Source organism: Scyliorhinus canicula, chromosome 11, assembly GCF_902713615.1.
Source record: "Scyliorhinus canicula chromosome 11, sScyCan1.1, whole genome shotgun sequence".
In the NCBI taxonomy this organism is placed as follows: domain Eukaryota; kingdom Metazoa; phylum Chordata; class Chondrichthyes; order Carcharhiniformes; family Scyliorhinidae; genus Scyliorhinus; species Scyliorhinus canicula.
Window position 1 is genome coordinate 12,135,580 of NC_052156.1, and position 18,433 is coordinate 12,154,012.

Consider the following 18,433-nt stretch of genomic DNA (forward strand, 5'->3'; position numbering starts at 1 on the left):
CATCCACACTCACTGCCCAATTAAGGACGGAAAGCGGGTTTCCAACTTGGGAGGCCCATTGTCCTAATATCCACTCATGTATATAATGAGATGCAGACAGGCAGTGATTGACACACAGGATAACCAATGAACACACACGACACAGAACAACCAACCACCAGACAGGACACCACCACTAAAAAGCCCACAGGGCATTAAGACTCTCTCTCTCTCACAGGATACAGCTACTGAGATAGTTAGAGTGCACAAGCCAGTGAGCATCATCTCCATGTGGTAGAGAGCCAGTCTGGTCAAGCCAGTAGGAGGTTACCAGTTAGGTTAATAGAGTGTCAACCCACGGCAGATTATGTACAGCAATCAGCAAGTTCAATAAAACAGTGTTGGACCATCTCCTGTGTCGGAAGCCTGTTTCTAGTTTCACTGCATCCAGTTGCAGTCGATGTTAGACCAACTCAGATAACACATCACCCACTGGGAGAGGTGGCCACTACTGAGCCAGGTAGGAGACTTAGATTACGAGGGCGTCTCAAAATGGAGGTACCCTCTGCAGCATTCTGAACAGTTCTGAAATTGCACATGGCCACAGCTGACGGGCCGAGTGAGACACCTCTCCACAGGATGGCTTGCAGCGGCGGCTGTGGGTCCTCGTCTTGGTGGGGTGGGTGGAGGGTACCTCTGGCCAACCTTCAGTTACCTGCCATGTTCTAGCCTCAGTTGGGGAGGCAGCCCATTTGCTTTTGGGAAGATCTTGATGATATCACCTCCCGCTTATTGGGCCTAATTGCCTACCTGTCACTCCATCGCCCAGAGGTAAGAACGTGTTGGGCAGCTCACCCAATGCACTGCTTTCTAAGTGTTTCCATTTCCAAGGGATCCGGAAGATTCCACCCACAATGAACAATCAGGCCTACATATTCCAATCAGGTACCAAAAGGTTCATTCCTTCCTCGACAAACTTACTGTATCATGTGACTGTTGGAATGGCAGATGAGGAACAAGGTGACTCTTCGGTCTTGCACTCGTGTTTGAGTTTAATTTTAGATACTCGTTTTATGATCTTGCACGCCCCATCATCTCTTTCAGGATCAACAAGCCCAACTTCAGATTTTCCTGATAACTTAGTTCTCAATAACCCAACACAGTCCCAATTAAACCAATACCTTCCAGGCTAATCAAAACATAGTCTTGATTAAGCCAATACAGTCTCGATACAGCCAACACAGTTCTGGTTAAGCCAACCCAATCTCCATTAGCCGAAGAAAGTCTCTATTAGCCAAATACTTATACTCAGTTACAAACATTCTTGGTCACCAAAATAAAGAAAATGTCCATCTAGATTAAATAGACAACTACATATGTGACTTCAGTCACCACAAGTCAAGTGATGCCCAGAAATCATTGTTAGAGTAACTTAGAAACATTGAAAATAGGAACAGGAGGAGGCCATTTGGCCCTTCGAGCCTGCTCCGCCATTCATTATGATCATGGTTGATCATCCAACTCATTAACCTGTTCCTTTCCCCCCCACATCCTTTGATCTGTTTAACCCAAGATATATATATATATATGTATATAACTCCTTCTCGAAAACATACAAGGTGCGATCTACAGGCCATGCTGCGTCTGAAAACCAGCGTGCTACGGCGAAATGCAGGCAGTAATTTACGGGAGACACCCGCTCCTGGATCCTGCTTTGCCTCGTGAAATCTAACGCGATCTCGCGAGATGGGTGAAGCCCACCCATTGTGGGCGGGATCACATTTTGGTAAATTTGCAGATTAGAGCAAGACAGCCTAGTCTCACTCTGATAGCCAAGGTAATCAAGGTGTTGGGATCTATCCCCTTCACCTCGGACACCTCGGGCGAGCGCTGGTCAGTACTGGTTCCCACAAATGGGGATCAGATGGAATAGCACTTATTTCATATTTCATATTTCATGGGGGTCTCCCAGGGGATTGGAGGCTCCCAGGGGATTGGCGGCGCCCAGGTGCTTGCCCTCTGGGCAGGTGGCATCCTTGCACTGTTGGTGCCACCTGAGCAGCCTGGCATTGCAAAGGTGCCCAAGTGGCACTGCCAGCTGACAGGGGTGCTGCCCAAGGTGCGAGGCTGGCAGTGCCAAGTTGCCAAGCATGCATTTTTCACGTGCCGGTGAATGGGCTGGGGGATGCACTGTGCAGATGTGGGGTATTGCAAGAGGGGGGGGGGGGGGGGGGGGGTTGGGGACCCACCTATTGTGAGTTGGGGTTTGTGGGGGGGGGGGGGGTCAGGGTCGTGTTGGGAGCTTGCGAGATCGGGACAGAATTTAACAATGGTGTCCTGATCTTTTGCCACACGGAACAGCGTCGTTCACAGGAACTCTGAGTGTAGAAAACTGAGTACGGCCTCGGGCGCATGTTCCCCGCTATCCAACCAGATGGGTGTTAGATAGTGGGATGTTTCTTGGTGCTGTGAGTGCTGGGAAGCACGAGGCTAAAGAAGCTCGCTCTGGTTAGATTGGGCCCCGTTTTCTTTTTATCTCCCTTTTTAACAAATGTGGCTACTTTAGCCACCCTCCAATCTGTAGGAACTGTTCCGGAATCTATAGAATATTGGAAGGTGACCACCAATGCATCCACTATTTCTAGGACCACTTCCTGAAGTACTCTGGGATGTAGATTATCAGGCTCTGGGGATTTATCAGCCTTCAATCCCATCAACCTCTCCAACACTATGTCTCTACTAATATTGATCTCCTTCAGTTCCTCCCTCTCACAAAACCCTGCGTACCCCAACATTTCTGGTACCTTATTTGTGTCCTCATTTGTGAAGCCAAAGTATGTATTTAGTTGCTCAGCCATTTATTTGTCTCTGCAAGCTTACTCTCGTACTCTAATTTCTCCTTCTTAATCATCTCCTTTTTCTTCCTTTGCAGAATTCTAAACTACTCCCAATCCTCAGGTCTTGTCCTTCTTCTGGCTAATTTGTATGCCTCTTTCTCCTCCTATTAAACATAAGGGGAGGTACCCTCCCCCAGTGGAGGAGGGTTACCCCTGGCAGTGCCCACCTCAGTGCCCCCTGACAGCACCAACATGGCCACCACAACTGTTTTTTGTGGGGCTGGGCGCTACAGTGTAAAGCCGTTTAATTATATTTAAGGTTCACTCCCTTTCTGGGGCTGGGGAAGATCTCAAACCGAGATCTCGCCTGCCCAAATCCCGCTCTGGCCCTCTCATGAGATTTGGTCGTCATAATGGGATTTGCACTCACGGCTAACAGAACCACAAAGTGCACCAATGAGTACCACGGTCACTGGCTATTTACCCTCCCCCTCCAGAATGTCCTGTAGCCGCTCTGAGACATCATTGACCCTAGCACCAGGGAGGCAACAAACCATCCTGAAGTCTCTTTTGCGGCCACAGAAACATTTTACAGTTTAATCTCCTGTAACTATTGTATTCCCACATGTTTTACTACTTCCCTGTACAGTAGAGCTAACTGTGGTACAACAGATTTGGCTGTTGCTGCTTTCCCCGAGAGGCCATTCCCCCACAGTATCCAAAGCGTTGTATATTTTTTGCAGGGGATGACACACAGGAGATACTTCCACTGCATGCCTAGTCCTCTTGCTCTGCCTGGTGCTCACTCATTCCCTTCCTGCCTGTGGACTCTTAGCCTGCCGTGACCACCTCCCTACATTTGCTATTCAGGATATTCTCTGCCTCGCGTGTGCTCTGCAGTGGCCCCAAAATTGGGCTTACATGAGCTGCAGCTGGAGACACCTCCTGCACACATACCGTCCCTGGGCACTGGAAATGTTTCTGACTTCCCACATAGAACAGGAGGAGCACACCATGATTTTGAGCTCTCCAGTCATGATGTGTCGTTTAAATTAAATGTTTTGGAAGATAATTAAAATCAAATAATATCAATTACTCTAGGAACCTTCATCCCTGATCCTTGCTACTGCAGAATATAGCCCTTACAAGCTGCAGACTTCAAAATATAGACCTCACGAACTATAAGCGATATAAGTAGTAAATACTTACCCAGCCGTACTCACCCAGCCAGCTGCTTCCACTTTTCTTGCGTTTAAATCCTGATGTCATCTCAGGAGCTCCAAACTCCAAGATAAAACTCTACTCTCAGTCTCGCTCTTTCTCGCACTCTTTTTTTCCTCCTGGTTCTGCTCTCTTACCTCATCTTACTTCGTTCATTAAGTTACCTCATTTCACTTTCACCTGATGTAACCTTACTTCCCTGCTGCTTGTGCTCCGTACTGAAATTCACGGAGCGACCTCTTTATGAATGATCCATTTTTCTAATTAAAGTGATTTGAACACAATTCCTAATCGCATCTCCTCACCAGCCAATGAACTTAACATTTCCCTGTGATGTTGCGGCTGGGTTGTTCATCAAACTCAGCCCGCTGCGCCAATAGAGGTGTCACTCACAGGCCCAGCTGTCTCTGCTCCCACGGGGAAGGTGAGTAACAAAATGGGTCGAGGCTCATTACTCAGGTAAGATCTGGTCAGGGGGCAGGATCCGCTGCATTCATACTCAATAGCAGTGGTATTTCTGTGCGAGCCAGTAGGTTTGAGCTGAGCTACAGAGATTGGTACCTAGTTCAGTTGCAGAAGGGAGAGGAAAACACAATGCCCAACCATTTTAACAGACAGTGTAAAAAGCTCTGTCAGACATACAATGTTGTCTGATCGCTGATCAAATGTCTGGGACTATAATCTCTTGAGGTGATTGATATTTTACAACACAGCAGTTTCCAGATCGTTTCGAATAAGTGTGCTGTTGGTTCAGTGAAGTACTCCACCATCCCTATCCCCCTGTTTATTTCCGACAAGATACAACAGCGCACTCCATGCCTCGGACAGCACCGTGGACTTAGGCAGCCAAAAGCAGCACCCAGAAGCAGAGGAAAACCACCGTAAGCATGAGCTCGATGATCCAAATGACTTCGCTCTGTGCTGCAAGATTCAATGAAAACATGGGTCTCCTTCTTACTGACTTAGAATTCCTACAGTGCAGAAGGAGGCCGTTCGGCCCATCGAGTCTGCACTGACCCTCTGAAAGAGCTCCCTAACTAGGCCCTCTCTCCATAACCTCACCTAACCTTTTGGACACTAAGGGGCAACTTAGCATGGCCAATCCGCCTAATCTGCACATGTTTCGACTGTAGTAGGAAACCGGATCACCTGTAGGAAACTCACGCGGACACAGGGAGAATGCACAAACTCCACACAGTCACCCGAGGCCGGAATCGAACCCGGGACCCTGGAGCTGTGAGACAGCAATGCTAACTACTGTGCTGACCATACGTAAAGAAGAACAGCTAAGTTAGGAGCAGGAGTGGGCCCATTCTGCCCCTTGAGCCATTTGATAATATCATGGCTGGCCTCAGCTCCATTTTTCTGTCTGTCTCCCCCATAATCCTTTACTCCCTTGCCGATCCACAAAATGTGTAACTCGGCCGTATATATATATATATTCAACGACGCAGCCTCCACTGCCCACTGGCTTCGAGAATTACACAGACTAATGACCCTCTGAGAGAGAGAGAGAGAGAGAGAGAAAACATCTCCTCATCTCCGTCTTAAATGTAAGACCCCTAATTTTTAAACTTTGTCCCCTAGTTCTAGATTACCCCACGAGGCGAAACATCCTCTCTGCGTCCACCCTGCCAAGACCCCTCAGAATCTTGTACGTTTCAATAAGACCACCTCTCTTTCTTCTAAACTCCAGCGGGTATAAGCCCAGAAAGCTCAACATTCCCTCATAAGGTAAGACCTTCATCCGAAGAGTCAGTAATTGAAACTTCCTCTGAACTGCTCCTAATTTCACTTTCGCTTTCCAATTATTTGTCTGCACTTGTCAACGAAATCGAGGAGCGCGATGCTGTCGAATCAGAAACTGTTGGTCATTGCTTTCCCAGTGACCGACCGCAGTGTAAAAGTACGTGACCACGGGGAAATCATTTTCATCCTGTTACTCACCCATTTTCTTGGTCTGCCGCGCGGCCGCTTCACTCTGGGTGGCTCTGCTTTCTGTATTGGCGGAGAGAGACAGGAGGGAGTCAGGACACCCAAATTAGCAAGGGGTTCAATTAATCAGGAACATTATGAATGTTCACGTACGTTTATCCCAGTCAGTGAGCTTGTGACCGCTGTCATTTTTTTTGGCTCAATTGGTGCAAGGTACAACATTATCCATGATTGCTACCCATTGCCGGAATATCTGAGGACACAGTTTCTACCCCTGGCTGAGTTAGTGAAAGCAGGCAGCGGGCAGTGTGATACAAGGTTTGAATGTTCGGGTGAGGACAGGTCTGGTCTCAAAGCGTAAAAACAGTAAAAACAAAGAAATCGGAATACTGGTCTGAACTGATCTTGTACACTCTAAAATGGAACATCAGTGGGTTTCCTCCGGGTGCTCCAGTTTCCTCCCACAGTCCAAAGGCGTGCAGGTTAGGTGGATTGGCCATGCTAAATTGCCCCTTAGTGTCCAAAATTGCCCTGAGTGTTGGGTGGGTTTACTGGGTTATGGGGATAGGGTGGAAGTGTGGGCTTGTGTTGGGTGCTCTTTCCAAGAGCCGGTGCAGACTTGATGGGCCGAATGGCCTCCTTCAGCACTACAAATTCTCTGAAAAAAAAGAGTTCATACTTGGTGTATGAAATAAAAAGGAATATTAGTCTGGACTATTTTTTCCTATTGGGGTCATCCGCTTGCTACACAGCCTAATATCTTCAGGCCCACACCTTACAAACAGGCGAGGCAATAGCCACCTAAGAAGGCCTGTCCCCGACCATGAGTCAGTGCCTTCAGGAGAGGAGGGAGGAAAAGGCATCTGTTTGTTTTTTTTATACCAAAGAGCCAAATCAAAGTGAGGAGAGGGATCTAAGCTGAAGATCACGCCAGTGGTTCTGGTCTGCCGACGGCTCACCCCGCTGCAGTCTGCCAGCAGCAGTAGGTGAATTCAACGGCAAACGCTGTTAACAACTGCGGGACCAGGAGATCCCGCCACCAACCGATGGCGGGACGCCTCTGTTGCTGGGAAACACGCAGCGCGTTGCACGGAAAATCCTGCCCTTGGGTGCTCTGCTTTCCTCCCATGTGCAGCTTAGGCCGTGCTAAATTGCCCCTTCGGGTGGGGTTGCAGGAATGGGCTCAGGTAGGCTGGCCTTTCGAAGGGTCGGTGCAGACTCGATGGGCTGAATGGCCTCTTTCTGTGCACCGTAGGGATTCTATGATTTTATTGCTTGCAAAGGAATAAAAACAGATCTCATCTCTGAAATGGTGGAAGGCAGGTCAGATGGAGTTGGTCATGAAGTATCTCCTAATAACATGGTCAGTCAGCATTTCAAACTTAATTGGGACCAGCTACTGGGTGTTTATGACAATCGATGGCGGCTTCATGGCCACCATTACTGAGAGTAGCTTCATATTCCCGATATATTAACTGAATTTGATTTCCACCAGCTGCCTCAGATTCAAACCCATGTCCACATCCCCAGAGCGTTAACCTGGGCCTCTGAATTACTTTTTTGAAAGTTTAGAGTACCCATTTTTTCTAATTAAGGGGCAATTTAGCGTGGCCAATCCACCTAACCAGCAGATCTTTGGGTTGTGGGCGTGAAACCCACGCAGACACGGGGAGAATGTGCAAACTCCACACGGACAGTGACCCAGGGCCGGGATTCGAACTCGGGTCCTCAGCGCCGTAGTCCCAGTGCTAACCACTGGGGAACATGCCGCCGTCTTTGGATTACTAACCCAGTGACAGTACTACTACAGCTCCACCTAAACCCCCCCTATGTGCGTGTTTTGTTTTAATCATTTTCTTAACAATTAGCACTTACTGCCCATCGGTCTGAACTGATTGATTAGATAGGCCACGTTCGAGTGACAGTTGGGTATTGGCTGACAGTGCAGTCATACAGATACCAGAACAGGTAAAGGTGCCAACGCTCCTTCCCTCCTGAGCATTAGGGGACCGATTGGGTTTATCAAACAATCTGACAGCTTCGTGGACACGTTTGCTGACTTCAGATTTTTTACTTGCAGATGATTTTAAATTGAATTGGGATTCTCAAACTGCTGCTATATCCCTGGGTCACTGCGGCACGGTAGCACGGTGGTTAGCACTGTTGCTTCACAGCTCCAGGGACACGGGTTCAATTCCCGGCTTGGGTCACTGGCTGTGCGGAGTCTGCACGCTCTCCCCGTGTCTGCGTGGGTTTCCTCCGGGTGCTCCGGTTTCCTCCCACAAGTCCCGAAAGATGTGCTTGTTAGGTGAATTGGACTTTCTGAATTCTCCCTCTGTGTATCTGACCAGGCGCCGGAATGTGGCCACCAGGGGATTTTCACAGTAATTTCATTGCGGTGTTAATGTGATCTTACTTGTGACAATAATAAAGATTATTAGTAAGTGAACAGTAATTTAAATGGCGCAGTGGATCTGCTGCTGGGTGACACACCGTGGCGGGGTTGTAGAATTCTGGCCAGGGAATCAGCAACGGGATGGTAATTTGGCGACTGTGTTGAGTAGCTCAGAGGTGATAGTGCTGAACTAATAATCCACAGTTATGCCTCCTAATCATTAATCCAGACCTCTGGATTATTAACCCAATAACATGCCATTCCCAACTGTTAACCCCACCCAACGCCTTCCAATCAGCTCCTGTCCAAGGACTCCAATCAAGAGTCTTTCTTTATTCTTTCATGGGTGGGCATCGCTGAAAAGGCCCAGCATTTGCTGCCCCACCCTAATTGCCCTTTGATGTGACCATCAATTCACACGAGACGATTAGTAGAAGTGAACAGTGGTTTCAATCAGCTAGATCTGTGCCTGCCTGTGACTGCTCTGTACTGAGTGACGCCTACAGGCTGCAGTTCTATATACCACCCCCGAGGGGCGGAGCCACAGGCGGAGCCCACAAGGGCATCAATATAACACAATAGAGTGGTGAATTGTAGCAGCAATACGTTCACCACACCCTTATACCCGAGTGGCTTGCTCAGCCATTTCCAAGGGGGCAGTTAAGAGTTAACCAACTTGCTGTGGGTCTGGACTCACATGGGTAAGGACGGCAGAAGGACATTAGTGAACCAGTTGGGTTTTTACAACATGCGGTCACCATTACTGAGACGAGCTTTATATATAAAACAATATTAAATTGAATATCAGAAATTAATTACACCAGCTGCCACGGTGGGATTTGAACTTCTCCCCAGAGCACAAGCCTGGGCCTCTGGATTACCAGCCCAGTGACATTACCACAACACCACTGTCTCCCCATATAATAGCAGTATGAAAATGTGTCTGTTGACTAAATGGATTGTGAATTGAAATCAGCTACTTTTAATCCAAACCCGGCTCCATTGAGTTTACGGATAGTTCTTTGGGAGTGAATGCTGTCATCTTATTTACTCAAATAGCCAGGTTGCTCCTTTAAGGTAAATGAAAAGGCTTTCAATTAACAGAAGAAGTTCGTCAATGATGAAGGACAAGTCCTTAAACGGTTCGGAATGGTGCAGCAAAACCTCCTGCTTTGCAATTATTATGAATTACCGCTGTTATTATTTTATCGTTGAACCCTGGCCTAACTTTATGGAGGCGAGGTTAAGGAAGCTGGGTGTTGTTTGCTTTGGAAACAGGAATGCTGGGAGATGTACAACTTGACTTGTCCGGGATGCTAGGGGCTGGTTTAGCTCACCAGGCTAAATCGCTGGCTTTTAAAGCAGACCAAGCAGGCCAGCAGCACGGTTCGATTCCTGTACCAGCCTCCCTGGACAGGTGCCAGAATGTGGCGACTAGGGGCTTTTCACAGTAACTTCATTGAAGCCTACTCGTGACAATAAGCGATTTTCATTTTCATTTTTCATTTTCATGATGAAGCGGACTGGCAAAAAATTAATCCAGTCCAAATTGTTCACGGTGGAGGATAGTTCAAACATCAGAGGACAAGGCTGGGGGGGGGGGGGGGGGGGCAATGATCAGGCGCTTTGGAGGATAAAGGAAACTCAGGTAGACTTTTTTTTCCCACACACACAAAAGAGGATTAGAACTGGTGCCATATTTTACAACGTCCGGGCCTTTGAAGTGGATCATATAAATCAATGCGAGGGTGCCCCTCGGTTGGGAAGGTGGATGGGTGGGCCGGAGGTCAATCAGGAAGAAATGAGCAGGTTTTTTTAAAATGGGTGACACTCCCGGGGGCTTTGTTGCAAAAAGGGGGCGCTCTGTAGGAGGAGTTACCAAGCAGGTTCTCCTCATTTTCTTCTGGAATTTGACATTAAGGTATGAAGGAAACTTTGGACTGCACAGGATATGTGCTCCGTGGTTCATTTATACCTGTTGTGTAAGAATTTCAATCCTCCAGGATTGTGTGGGATCACAAGGCATTGAATATAAACCGCCTGGGTACTGCAGGGAGCAAAATCGCTGAGACATATGATGGGGGAATGAAAGTACCACTTCTGGTTGTTTTTAAACACCCATGTGTATTAATTACAAAAATATTGCTGAAAGGAGAGACATGTTGTTGAAGATTTTTGTTTTGCACTCAACAGGTCAAACACAATAACACCGAGGGCGGAAGGGCGAGGTCAAACAGCCACGTTGTGCAGCGTGGCTGATAGAAGCTGGAAGACCCCCCGTTCCCGAAGCTCACAACGCCTTGCGAGATGAAACACGATCTCCCAAGTCGCTGCGATAGAAATCCCTCCCAATGTGAGCAGGATCACTTTTTAACAAACCCGCATATTAAAGCGCGACATGACTTCCGGTGACGGCGGGCGGGAGGCAGCTGCACAATGGAGGGCTCCCGTTCGGGAACGGCATTTCCGGGGCTTTAAGCCTGGTCCCAGGGTCCACGGAGGCGGCAAAAGCAGGGAGAAGGCACAGAGGAGGTACAGTGAAGGCACAGTAAAGGAAAATGTCAAGGGTGAGCAAAAAACGGCCGTAAAAAAAACAGCTGAAGGTCCGTCGGGGAGTGGAAAGGTCACCGCGGGGTCACCAAGGAAAATGGAGGCTGGAGCATCAGGGTAGGCCGCATTGCTTACGGCTGAAGAAATAACTAAGGTAATGGCTGCGGAATTCGAAAGGCTGTTTACAAAATACATGGAGACAATGAGGAAGGAGATGAGGGAGGTTTTGAGTGTGCTGGTGGAGGAGGCGATTTCCCCGGTGATGACGGCAGTGGAGAGCGCAGTGGCGGAGGTGCGGGAGCAAGGGGAGGCGCTGAAGGAAGTGGAGGAGACATTATTGCAGCACGGTGATCAACTTACCTCAATGGGGAAGGAGATGTGGAAGGTGATGGAGATTAACAAGGATCTGCGAGGAAAAATGGAAGACCTGGAAAACAGATCCAGGCAACAGAACTTGAGGATTGTGGGGCTGCCCGAAGGAGTTGAAGGGCCGAGGCCGACTGAGTATTTTGCCGCGATGCTGGCGGAACTATTGGGGGAGGGGGAGGATCCCTCCCGATATCAAGTGGATCCGGCTCATCGGTCTTGGGGGCCTGTACCAAAGGCGAGTGAGCCGCCAAGGGTAGTGACTCTGCTTCCGTCAGTACAGTGTGAAGGAGAAGGTCCTGTGCTGGGCCAAGCAGAAGCGGGTGGTGCAGTGGGCTGGTGCTGGTATGCGTGTATACCAGGACTTTATGGTGGAGCTGGCGAGGGGGCGAGCTGCCTTCAACTGGGTGAAGAGGGCACTGTACATTAGCAAGGTGCAGTGCGGCATTGTATATCCAGCGAAGCTGAGGGTGACTTACAAGCTCAAGGACTTTTATTTTGGAACGATGGAAGCAGCGGAGGAGTTTGCGAAGGCAGAAGGACTGTGGCAGAACTGAGAAATTGAGAAACGGCCATGTGTTGATGTAACCTCATGGCTGTATTTTCTTCTTTTTTTGTTTCACTGCGTGCGGGTGTATGGGTTAAAGGAGCCAATGTTGTCTATATTTGGACAAGGGAAATGATGGGACTTTCACTCAAAGTGAGGGCTCTTTGGGGTGTAGGTGGATATGCGGGGCTTGTGTGCTAAAAGGGGATTTACAGGCGGGCCGTTGTTTGGGGTGGTGGGAGGATGGGATTGTTGTTATTGTTAAGGGGATTGATGTTGTATTTGTTACTGTTTACTGTCTGTGGGTGGGGTGTAAAGTTTGAAGGAAAATGTGAATGGAGAATAAAAATATTTTAAAAAAAAATTAAAGTGAGACATTTAGTCTCATTTTAATGTTCAGTTACTCAAGGTGTGGGATCAATCTCCCCCACCTCGGAGACCTCGGGCGAGCACCATTCAGCATTGGAATGCAGATGGGAAGGCACTGGTAGGGGTCTCCCAGGGGATTGGACCCTACCCCAGCTACATGCCCTTTGGTCAGGGTGGTACCCCGACACTGCTTTCCCATCGTCTTTTGGGGCTTGTGTGGGGGGGGGGGGGGGGGGGTCAGGGGTACGTTGGGGGCCTTGGCGATCAGGGTACCATTTAAAAATGGCATCCTGATCGCTCCCTATACTGAGGAGTTCCGGCGAGTGGCGCTGTTCAGTGCAGTGCACTAAACGGGGTTTATGTGAGGCTGTGTGTTCCCACTGAGCCCCTCGTCTAATGTGAGTGGTGTTTTATAGCCACGTGTCCCCGGCGCTGTGAGCACAGGGAATCACGCGGCTAAAGGCGCACGCTATGGGACTTTGTTCCCTTTTAGTTAAATCACGCCCCAAATTTCATACAAGCACAACAATTTATGCTACAGAAGAAGACGATGTTGATTGGTTGGCAAGTTGACTCTGATTGGCCGAGACATTGCCGTGGAGAAAGCAACAGGGGACTATAGGCTCCTAACGCACCTGGGTAATTCAAAAAGGCAGAAAACTTGCACATATTCCTTTTATTTGCAGAGAATGGATCCCTCAATATGAATGTATGTCGCTTCTAACAAGCGTAAATGAGCCACACTACAATCTTGGATGATTATCTTAAATTAGATGTTAATATAGCTATTAGCACACTCTGGATTATTCAGCAAGTGCTACCTATAATAATAACAGCTTATTGTCACAAGTAGGCTTCAATGAAGTTACTATTAAAAGCCCCTAGTGAGCCTGTTCGGGGAGATCTGTACGGGAATTGAACCCACGCTGTTGGCCTTGTCTGCATTACAAGCCAGCTGTTTAGTCCACTGCGCTAAACCAGCTCCTCATCACAGACTTAACAGAAATACAGGAGTTAACTGGATGGTGCCTCATGGCCAGATGATAAAATCTCCAGGAAATCCAGCCAGAATTAGTATATCTGACTGCATAGCAAAGAAATGAGGATGTGCCGCATGAAAGTGAAAAGCAAAGCATTTCCTTCCTATCGGGTACCTTTTGGACTGCTCGTGGTTCCTTGTTCTTGCTGCCTATCGGTCTTCCTCGAGGTCGCTTTGGAGTAGGAGGTCCAACAGGTTCCTGAAGGACAGAAGCAGGAGAGTTAACATTGACATAAAGTATATGCTTGCCAGAGGTGTACTATTTAAAAAAATAACTTGCATGCAAAATAATGCAATAGGATGTGGGATCTGTGCTAAAAAAAAGGTGCTTTGTGATCTCCTTACTCTTACTCTAACTCAATTGGAGTCCGCAGATGTGGGGTTCTGATCTTTCTTGATTGATTGATATTTATTGTCACATAAGACCATAAGACATAGGAGCAGAATGAGGCCACTTGGCCCATCGAGTCTACTCCGCCATTCAATCATGGCTGATATTTTCTCATCCCCATTCTCCTGCCTTATGCCCATTACCCCTGAACCCCTTATTATTCAAGAACCTATCTATCTCTGTCTTAAAGACACTCAGTGATTTGGCCTCCACAACCTTCTGCGGCAAAGAGTTCCACAGATTCACCACCCTCTGGCTGAAGAAATTCCTCCTCATCTCTGTTTTAAAGGATCATCCCTTTAGACTGAGATGGGGTCCTCTGGTTCTATGTTTTTTCCTACAAGTGGCTGGTTGAGCACAGTGGGATAAATCGCTGCCTTTGAAAGCAGACCAAGGCAGGTCAGCAGCGCGGGTTCAATTCCCGTACCAGCCTCCCCGAACAGGCGCTGGAATGTGGCGACTAGGGGCTTTTCACAGTAACTTCATTTGAAGCCTACTTGTGACAATAAGCAATTTTCATTTCATTTCAAGTGGAAACATCCTCTCCACGTCCACTCTATCCAGTCCTCGCAGTATCTTTTACGTTTCAATAAGATCCCCCCTCATCCTTCTAAACTCCAATGAGTAGAGACCCAGAGTCCTCAACCGTTCCTCAAATGACAAGTTCTTCATTCCAGGGATCATTCTTGTGAACCTCCTCTGGACCCTTTACAAGGCCAGCACATCCTTCCTTAGATACGGGGCCTGTAACTGCTCACAATGCTCCAAATGGGGTTTGACCAGAGCCTTGTATAGCCTCAGAAGTACATCTCTGGTCTTGTATTCTAGCCCTCTCAACATGAATGCTAACAGTGCATTTACCGACTGAACCTGCACGTTAACCTCAAGAGAATCGTGAACAAGGACTCCCAAGTCCCTTTGTGCTTTCCGAAGCATTTCCCCATTTAGAAAATAGTCTATGCCTAAATTCCTCCTTCCAAAGTGCATAACCTCACACTTTTCCACATTGTATGTCATTTGCCACCTCATTGCCCACTCTCCTGGCTTGTCCAAATCCTTCTGCAGCTCCCTTGCTTCCTCAATACTACCTGCCCCTCTACCGATGGGTTACGGGTATAGGGTGGATACGTGGGTTTGAGTAGGGTGATCATTGCTCGGCACAACATCGAGGGCCGAAGGGCCTGTTCTGTGCTGTACTTAGAACATAGAACAGTACAGCACAGAACAGGCCCTTCGGCCCTCGATGTTGTGCCGAGCAATGATCACCCTACTGAAGCCAACGTATCCACCCTATACCAGTAACCCCCCCCCCCCAATTAACCTTATTTTTTTAGGACACTAAGGGCAATTTATTACAGCCAATCCACCTAACCCGCACATCTTTGGACTGTGGGAGGAAACCGGAGCACCCGGAGGAAACCCACGCACACACGGGGAGGACGTGCAGACTCCGCACAGACAGTGACCCAGCCGGGAATCGAACCTGGGACCCGGGAGCTGTGAAGCATTTATGCTAACCACCATGCTACCGTGCTGCCCACTGTTCTATGTTCTACTGTTCTATGTTCTATGTAACAGTGCCTTCAGTTCCTTCCTCCAGATCATTATTGTGAAAATATACATTATTTTGGTACATGTACCAAAGTACAGTGAAAAGTATTTTTCTGCGGCCAAGGGAACGTTTAGATACCTTCAAACAATACTCAGTCAATACGGCAAAGATCTCACACTGGACACTGTACCCGGCACCCTCCGTCACCAACACTCCCCACTCCTGTACGGTATGTATGGTCCACAGGATACACTGGAGGAACCTACAGGTTACTTTAAATCTAATCTGCCCTTACAGCCTCTCCCACAGAGAAGAACATGAGCAGCAATATCCTGGCAATACCATAGTTTCCAAGGTGTACATCATTCCAACTTGCACATTATTGCCCCTTCCTTTGTCATTGTTGTGTCCCGAGGGTGGTTGCAGATCAAACAGGCTTCGTGAAGGGCAGGCAGCTCGCGGGTAATACAAGACGGCTGTTGAATGTGGTGATGAATCCGTCGAGAGCTCTGGTACCGGAGGTGGTGGTGTCCATGGACGCGGAGAAAGCATTTGATCGGGTGGAGTGGCGGTACTTGTTCGAAGTTTTGGGAAGGTTTGTGTTTGGGCCGAGATTTGTGGCATGGGTGCGGTTGCTGTATGTGGCGCCAAGAGCGAGGGTGAGGACGAATGATATGAGCTCACAAAGCTTTGACTTACACAGGGGTACGAGGCAGGGGTGCCCGCTGTCGCCGCTGCTGTTTGCGCTGGCCATAGAGCCATTGGCGATGGCTCTCGGGGTCGGCAGAGTGGCAGGGGATAATGAGGGGACAGAGGGAGCATCGGGTGTCGCTCTATGCCGATGACCTCTTGCTGTGTGTTTCATATCCGTTGGAGAGTATGGGAAGGATTATGGGCCTGTTGGGGAGGTTTGGAGGGTTCTCGGGGTACAAGCTGAATGTAAGGAAAAGCGAGGTATTCCCGGTGAATGAGCTGGCACAGCGGAATAATTTAGGGGGGATGCCATTCACGGTAGCGAAGGATAGTGTCGGTACTTGGGGATTCAGGTAGCGAAGGAATGGACGAAGCTGGTGGGGGAGGCTAGGGAGGATGTTAAGAGGTGGGATACACTGCACTTAACGTTGGCGGGGCGGGTCCAAGTGGGGAAAATGAATATTCTGCCGAGGTTCTTGTTTATCTTTCAGGCTCTCTCGATCTTTATACCAAAGGCCTTTTTCGGAAAGTGGACACAATCATCTCTGACTTTGTATGGGCGGGGAAGGTGCTGATGGTGGGGAGGACCCTGCTACAGAAGCAGAGGCAGCAGGGGGGGTTGGCGTTGCCAAACTTGCTTCATTATTATTGGGCGGCGAATGTGGACAAGGTGCGGCGGTGGTGGGAAGGAGAAGGGGTAGAGTGGGTTAGGATGGAGGAGGAATCTTGTCAGGGGTCTAGTTTGAGGGCTATGGTGACGGCAGCATTGCCAATGGCTCCGAGTAGATATTTAGGGAGCCCAGTGGTGCAGTCCACGGTGAAGATATGGAATCAGCTGAGGAGGCATTTTAGGGTGGAAGGAATTTCGTTGCTGACGCCGCTGTGCGAGAATCATGGGTTTGAGCCGGGGGGGGGAGGGGGGGGGGGGGGATGGATAGTGTATACAGGAGGTGGGGGGAAGTGGGGCTGGTCAAGGTGAGGGATCTGTATTTTGAGGAAGGGTTTGCCAGTCTGGAGGAGCTAAGGGAGAGGGTAGAGCTGCCGAGGGGTAGTGAGTTCAGGTATCTACAGGTTAGCAACTTTGCACGAAAGGTCTGGAAGGGGTCACTAGATTGCAGGGATACACCCGGGATACAGCGACTGCTGCTTCCGGATGTGGAAGGGGAGGGAAGAATTGGGGATATATATAAGTGGCTGGAGGAGCAGGGAGGCGAGCGGGTGGTGAAGATCAAGGAGAAATGGGAAGCGGAGTTGGGAATGAAGATCAATTGGGGAGTTTGGAGTGAGGCACTGCAAAGGGTAAACGGGACCTCCTCTTGTACAAGGATGAGCCTGATACAGTTTCAGGTGGTGCACAGGGTGCCTGTAACTCGGGCGAGAATGAGTGGATTCTTTCAGGGGGTAGCAGATGAGTGTGAGAGGTGTGGGCGGGGGCCAGCGAATCATGCGCACATGTTTTGGGGTTGTGAAAAATTGGGAAGATTCTGGGTGGGAGTGTTCACGGTCTTAGCCAGGATAGTGGAGGAGGGAGTGGACCCGGACCCTTTGGTGGCGATATTTGGGTTTCAGAGAAGCCGGTGCTCATGGAGAGGAGGGAGGCCGATGTCTTGGCCTTCGTCTCTCTGAATGCACGGTGACGAATTTTGCTGGAGTGGCGGTCGGCATCGCCACCGGGGGTAGTGGTGCGGTTGGGTGACCTGTATGACTTCCTGTGGTTAGAGTAGATAAAGTATGAGTTAAGGGCTCAGCAGGGAGTTTGAGAAAAGGTGGGGGATGTTTGTGAGCGTGTTTGAGGAGCGGTTAGTCACAGGGGGGGGGGGGTGAAAAAGGAGAGAAATCTGTACAAACTGTATAGTTGATTGTTGGGAAGAATGTTTCCCGGGGTGTTTATTTGCTGTAACCTACTTTAATACAAGTTTGAATAAAATGCGTTTAAAAAAAGAGCTATGGCAGTGTAACCCAGGTCCCAGAAACAAAACTGAGACCGGGTTACTGGGGGATTAAAGAGTCGAGGGAAGATAGAGGCACTTCAGGCAAATGGACAAAAGTTGCTGAAGCTTTTCATCTCGCACTCCTCAGGACAAACGCAAGAATGCCAAATTTCAAACAATCGCAACAACTTATACTCAAGAAAACAGAGTGCTGATTGGCTGGTAAGTCGATTGTGATTGGCCGTGACATTGCCATGGAGAAAGCTATGGGGAACGAGAGGCTCCCCAAGTTCCCTGGTAATTCAAAAAATAAATACGTTCACATCATGCGCCTTCTTTGGATTACCCAATTTTCTGTAAAGGTTTTGGAATATTCTTTGCAATAAATGAAGGTGCACAAGTTCTATTCTGTGGGTTAATGCACTGGGTGGTGAGATATTGGCTTTGTGCTGAGTTAGTTAATAGATCAATCAGGAGGGATGAAAAATCCTTAATCTATAGGCACAAGGAGGGGATGTTTTCTCTTATCCTGTCAGGGAGTAGACCTCACTCTGTGTCCGCGATTTAGCAGCTGCGTTGGTCGTGTGGAAGATTACCTTATTGGTTGCTGACTTGCGCGGCAACTCAG

General features: G+C 48.7%; 1 protein-coding gene across 3 annotated transcripts in view; it reads right to left on the reverse strand.

Moving 5' to 3' along the window:
* Positions 1–18,433, reverse strand: part of LOC119973828 (high mobility group protein HMGI-C-like) — a 168,826-nt gene that overhangs the window by 142,035 nt on the left and 8,358 nt on the right. For all 3 annotated transcript variants that reach the window (XM_038812282.1, XM_038812281.1, XM_038812280.1), the window contains exons 2-3: positions 13,354–13,437; positions 5,985–6,035 (exon numbers count right to left, since the gene is read on the reverse strand). In XM_038812282.1, coding sequence (XP_038668210.1) covers positions 5,985–6,035; positions 13,354–13,437 — 135 coding nt within the window. The remainder of the gene's footprint in view (positions 1–5,984; positions 6,036–13,353; positions 13,438–18,433) is intronic.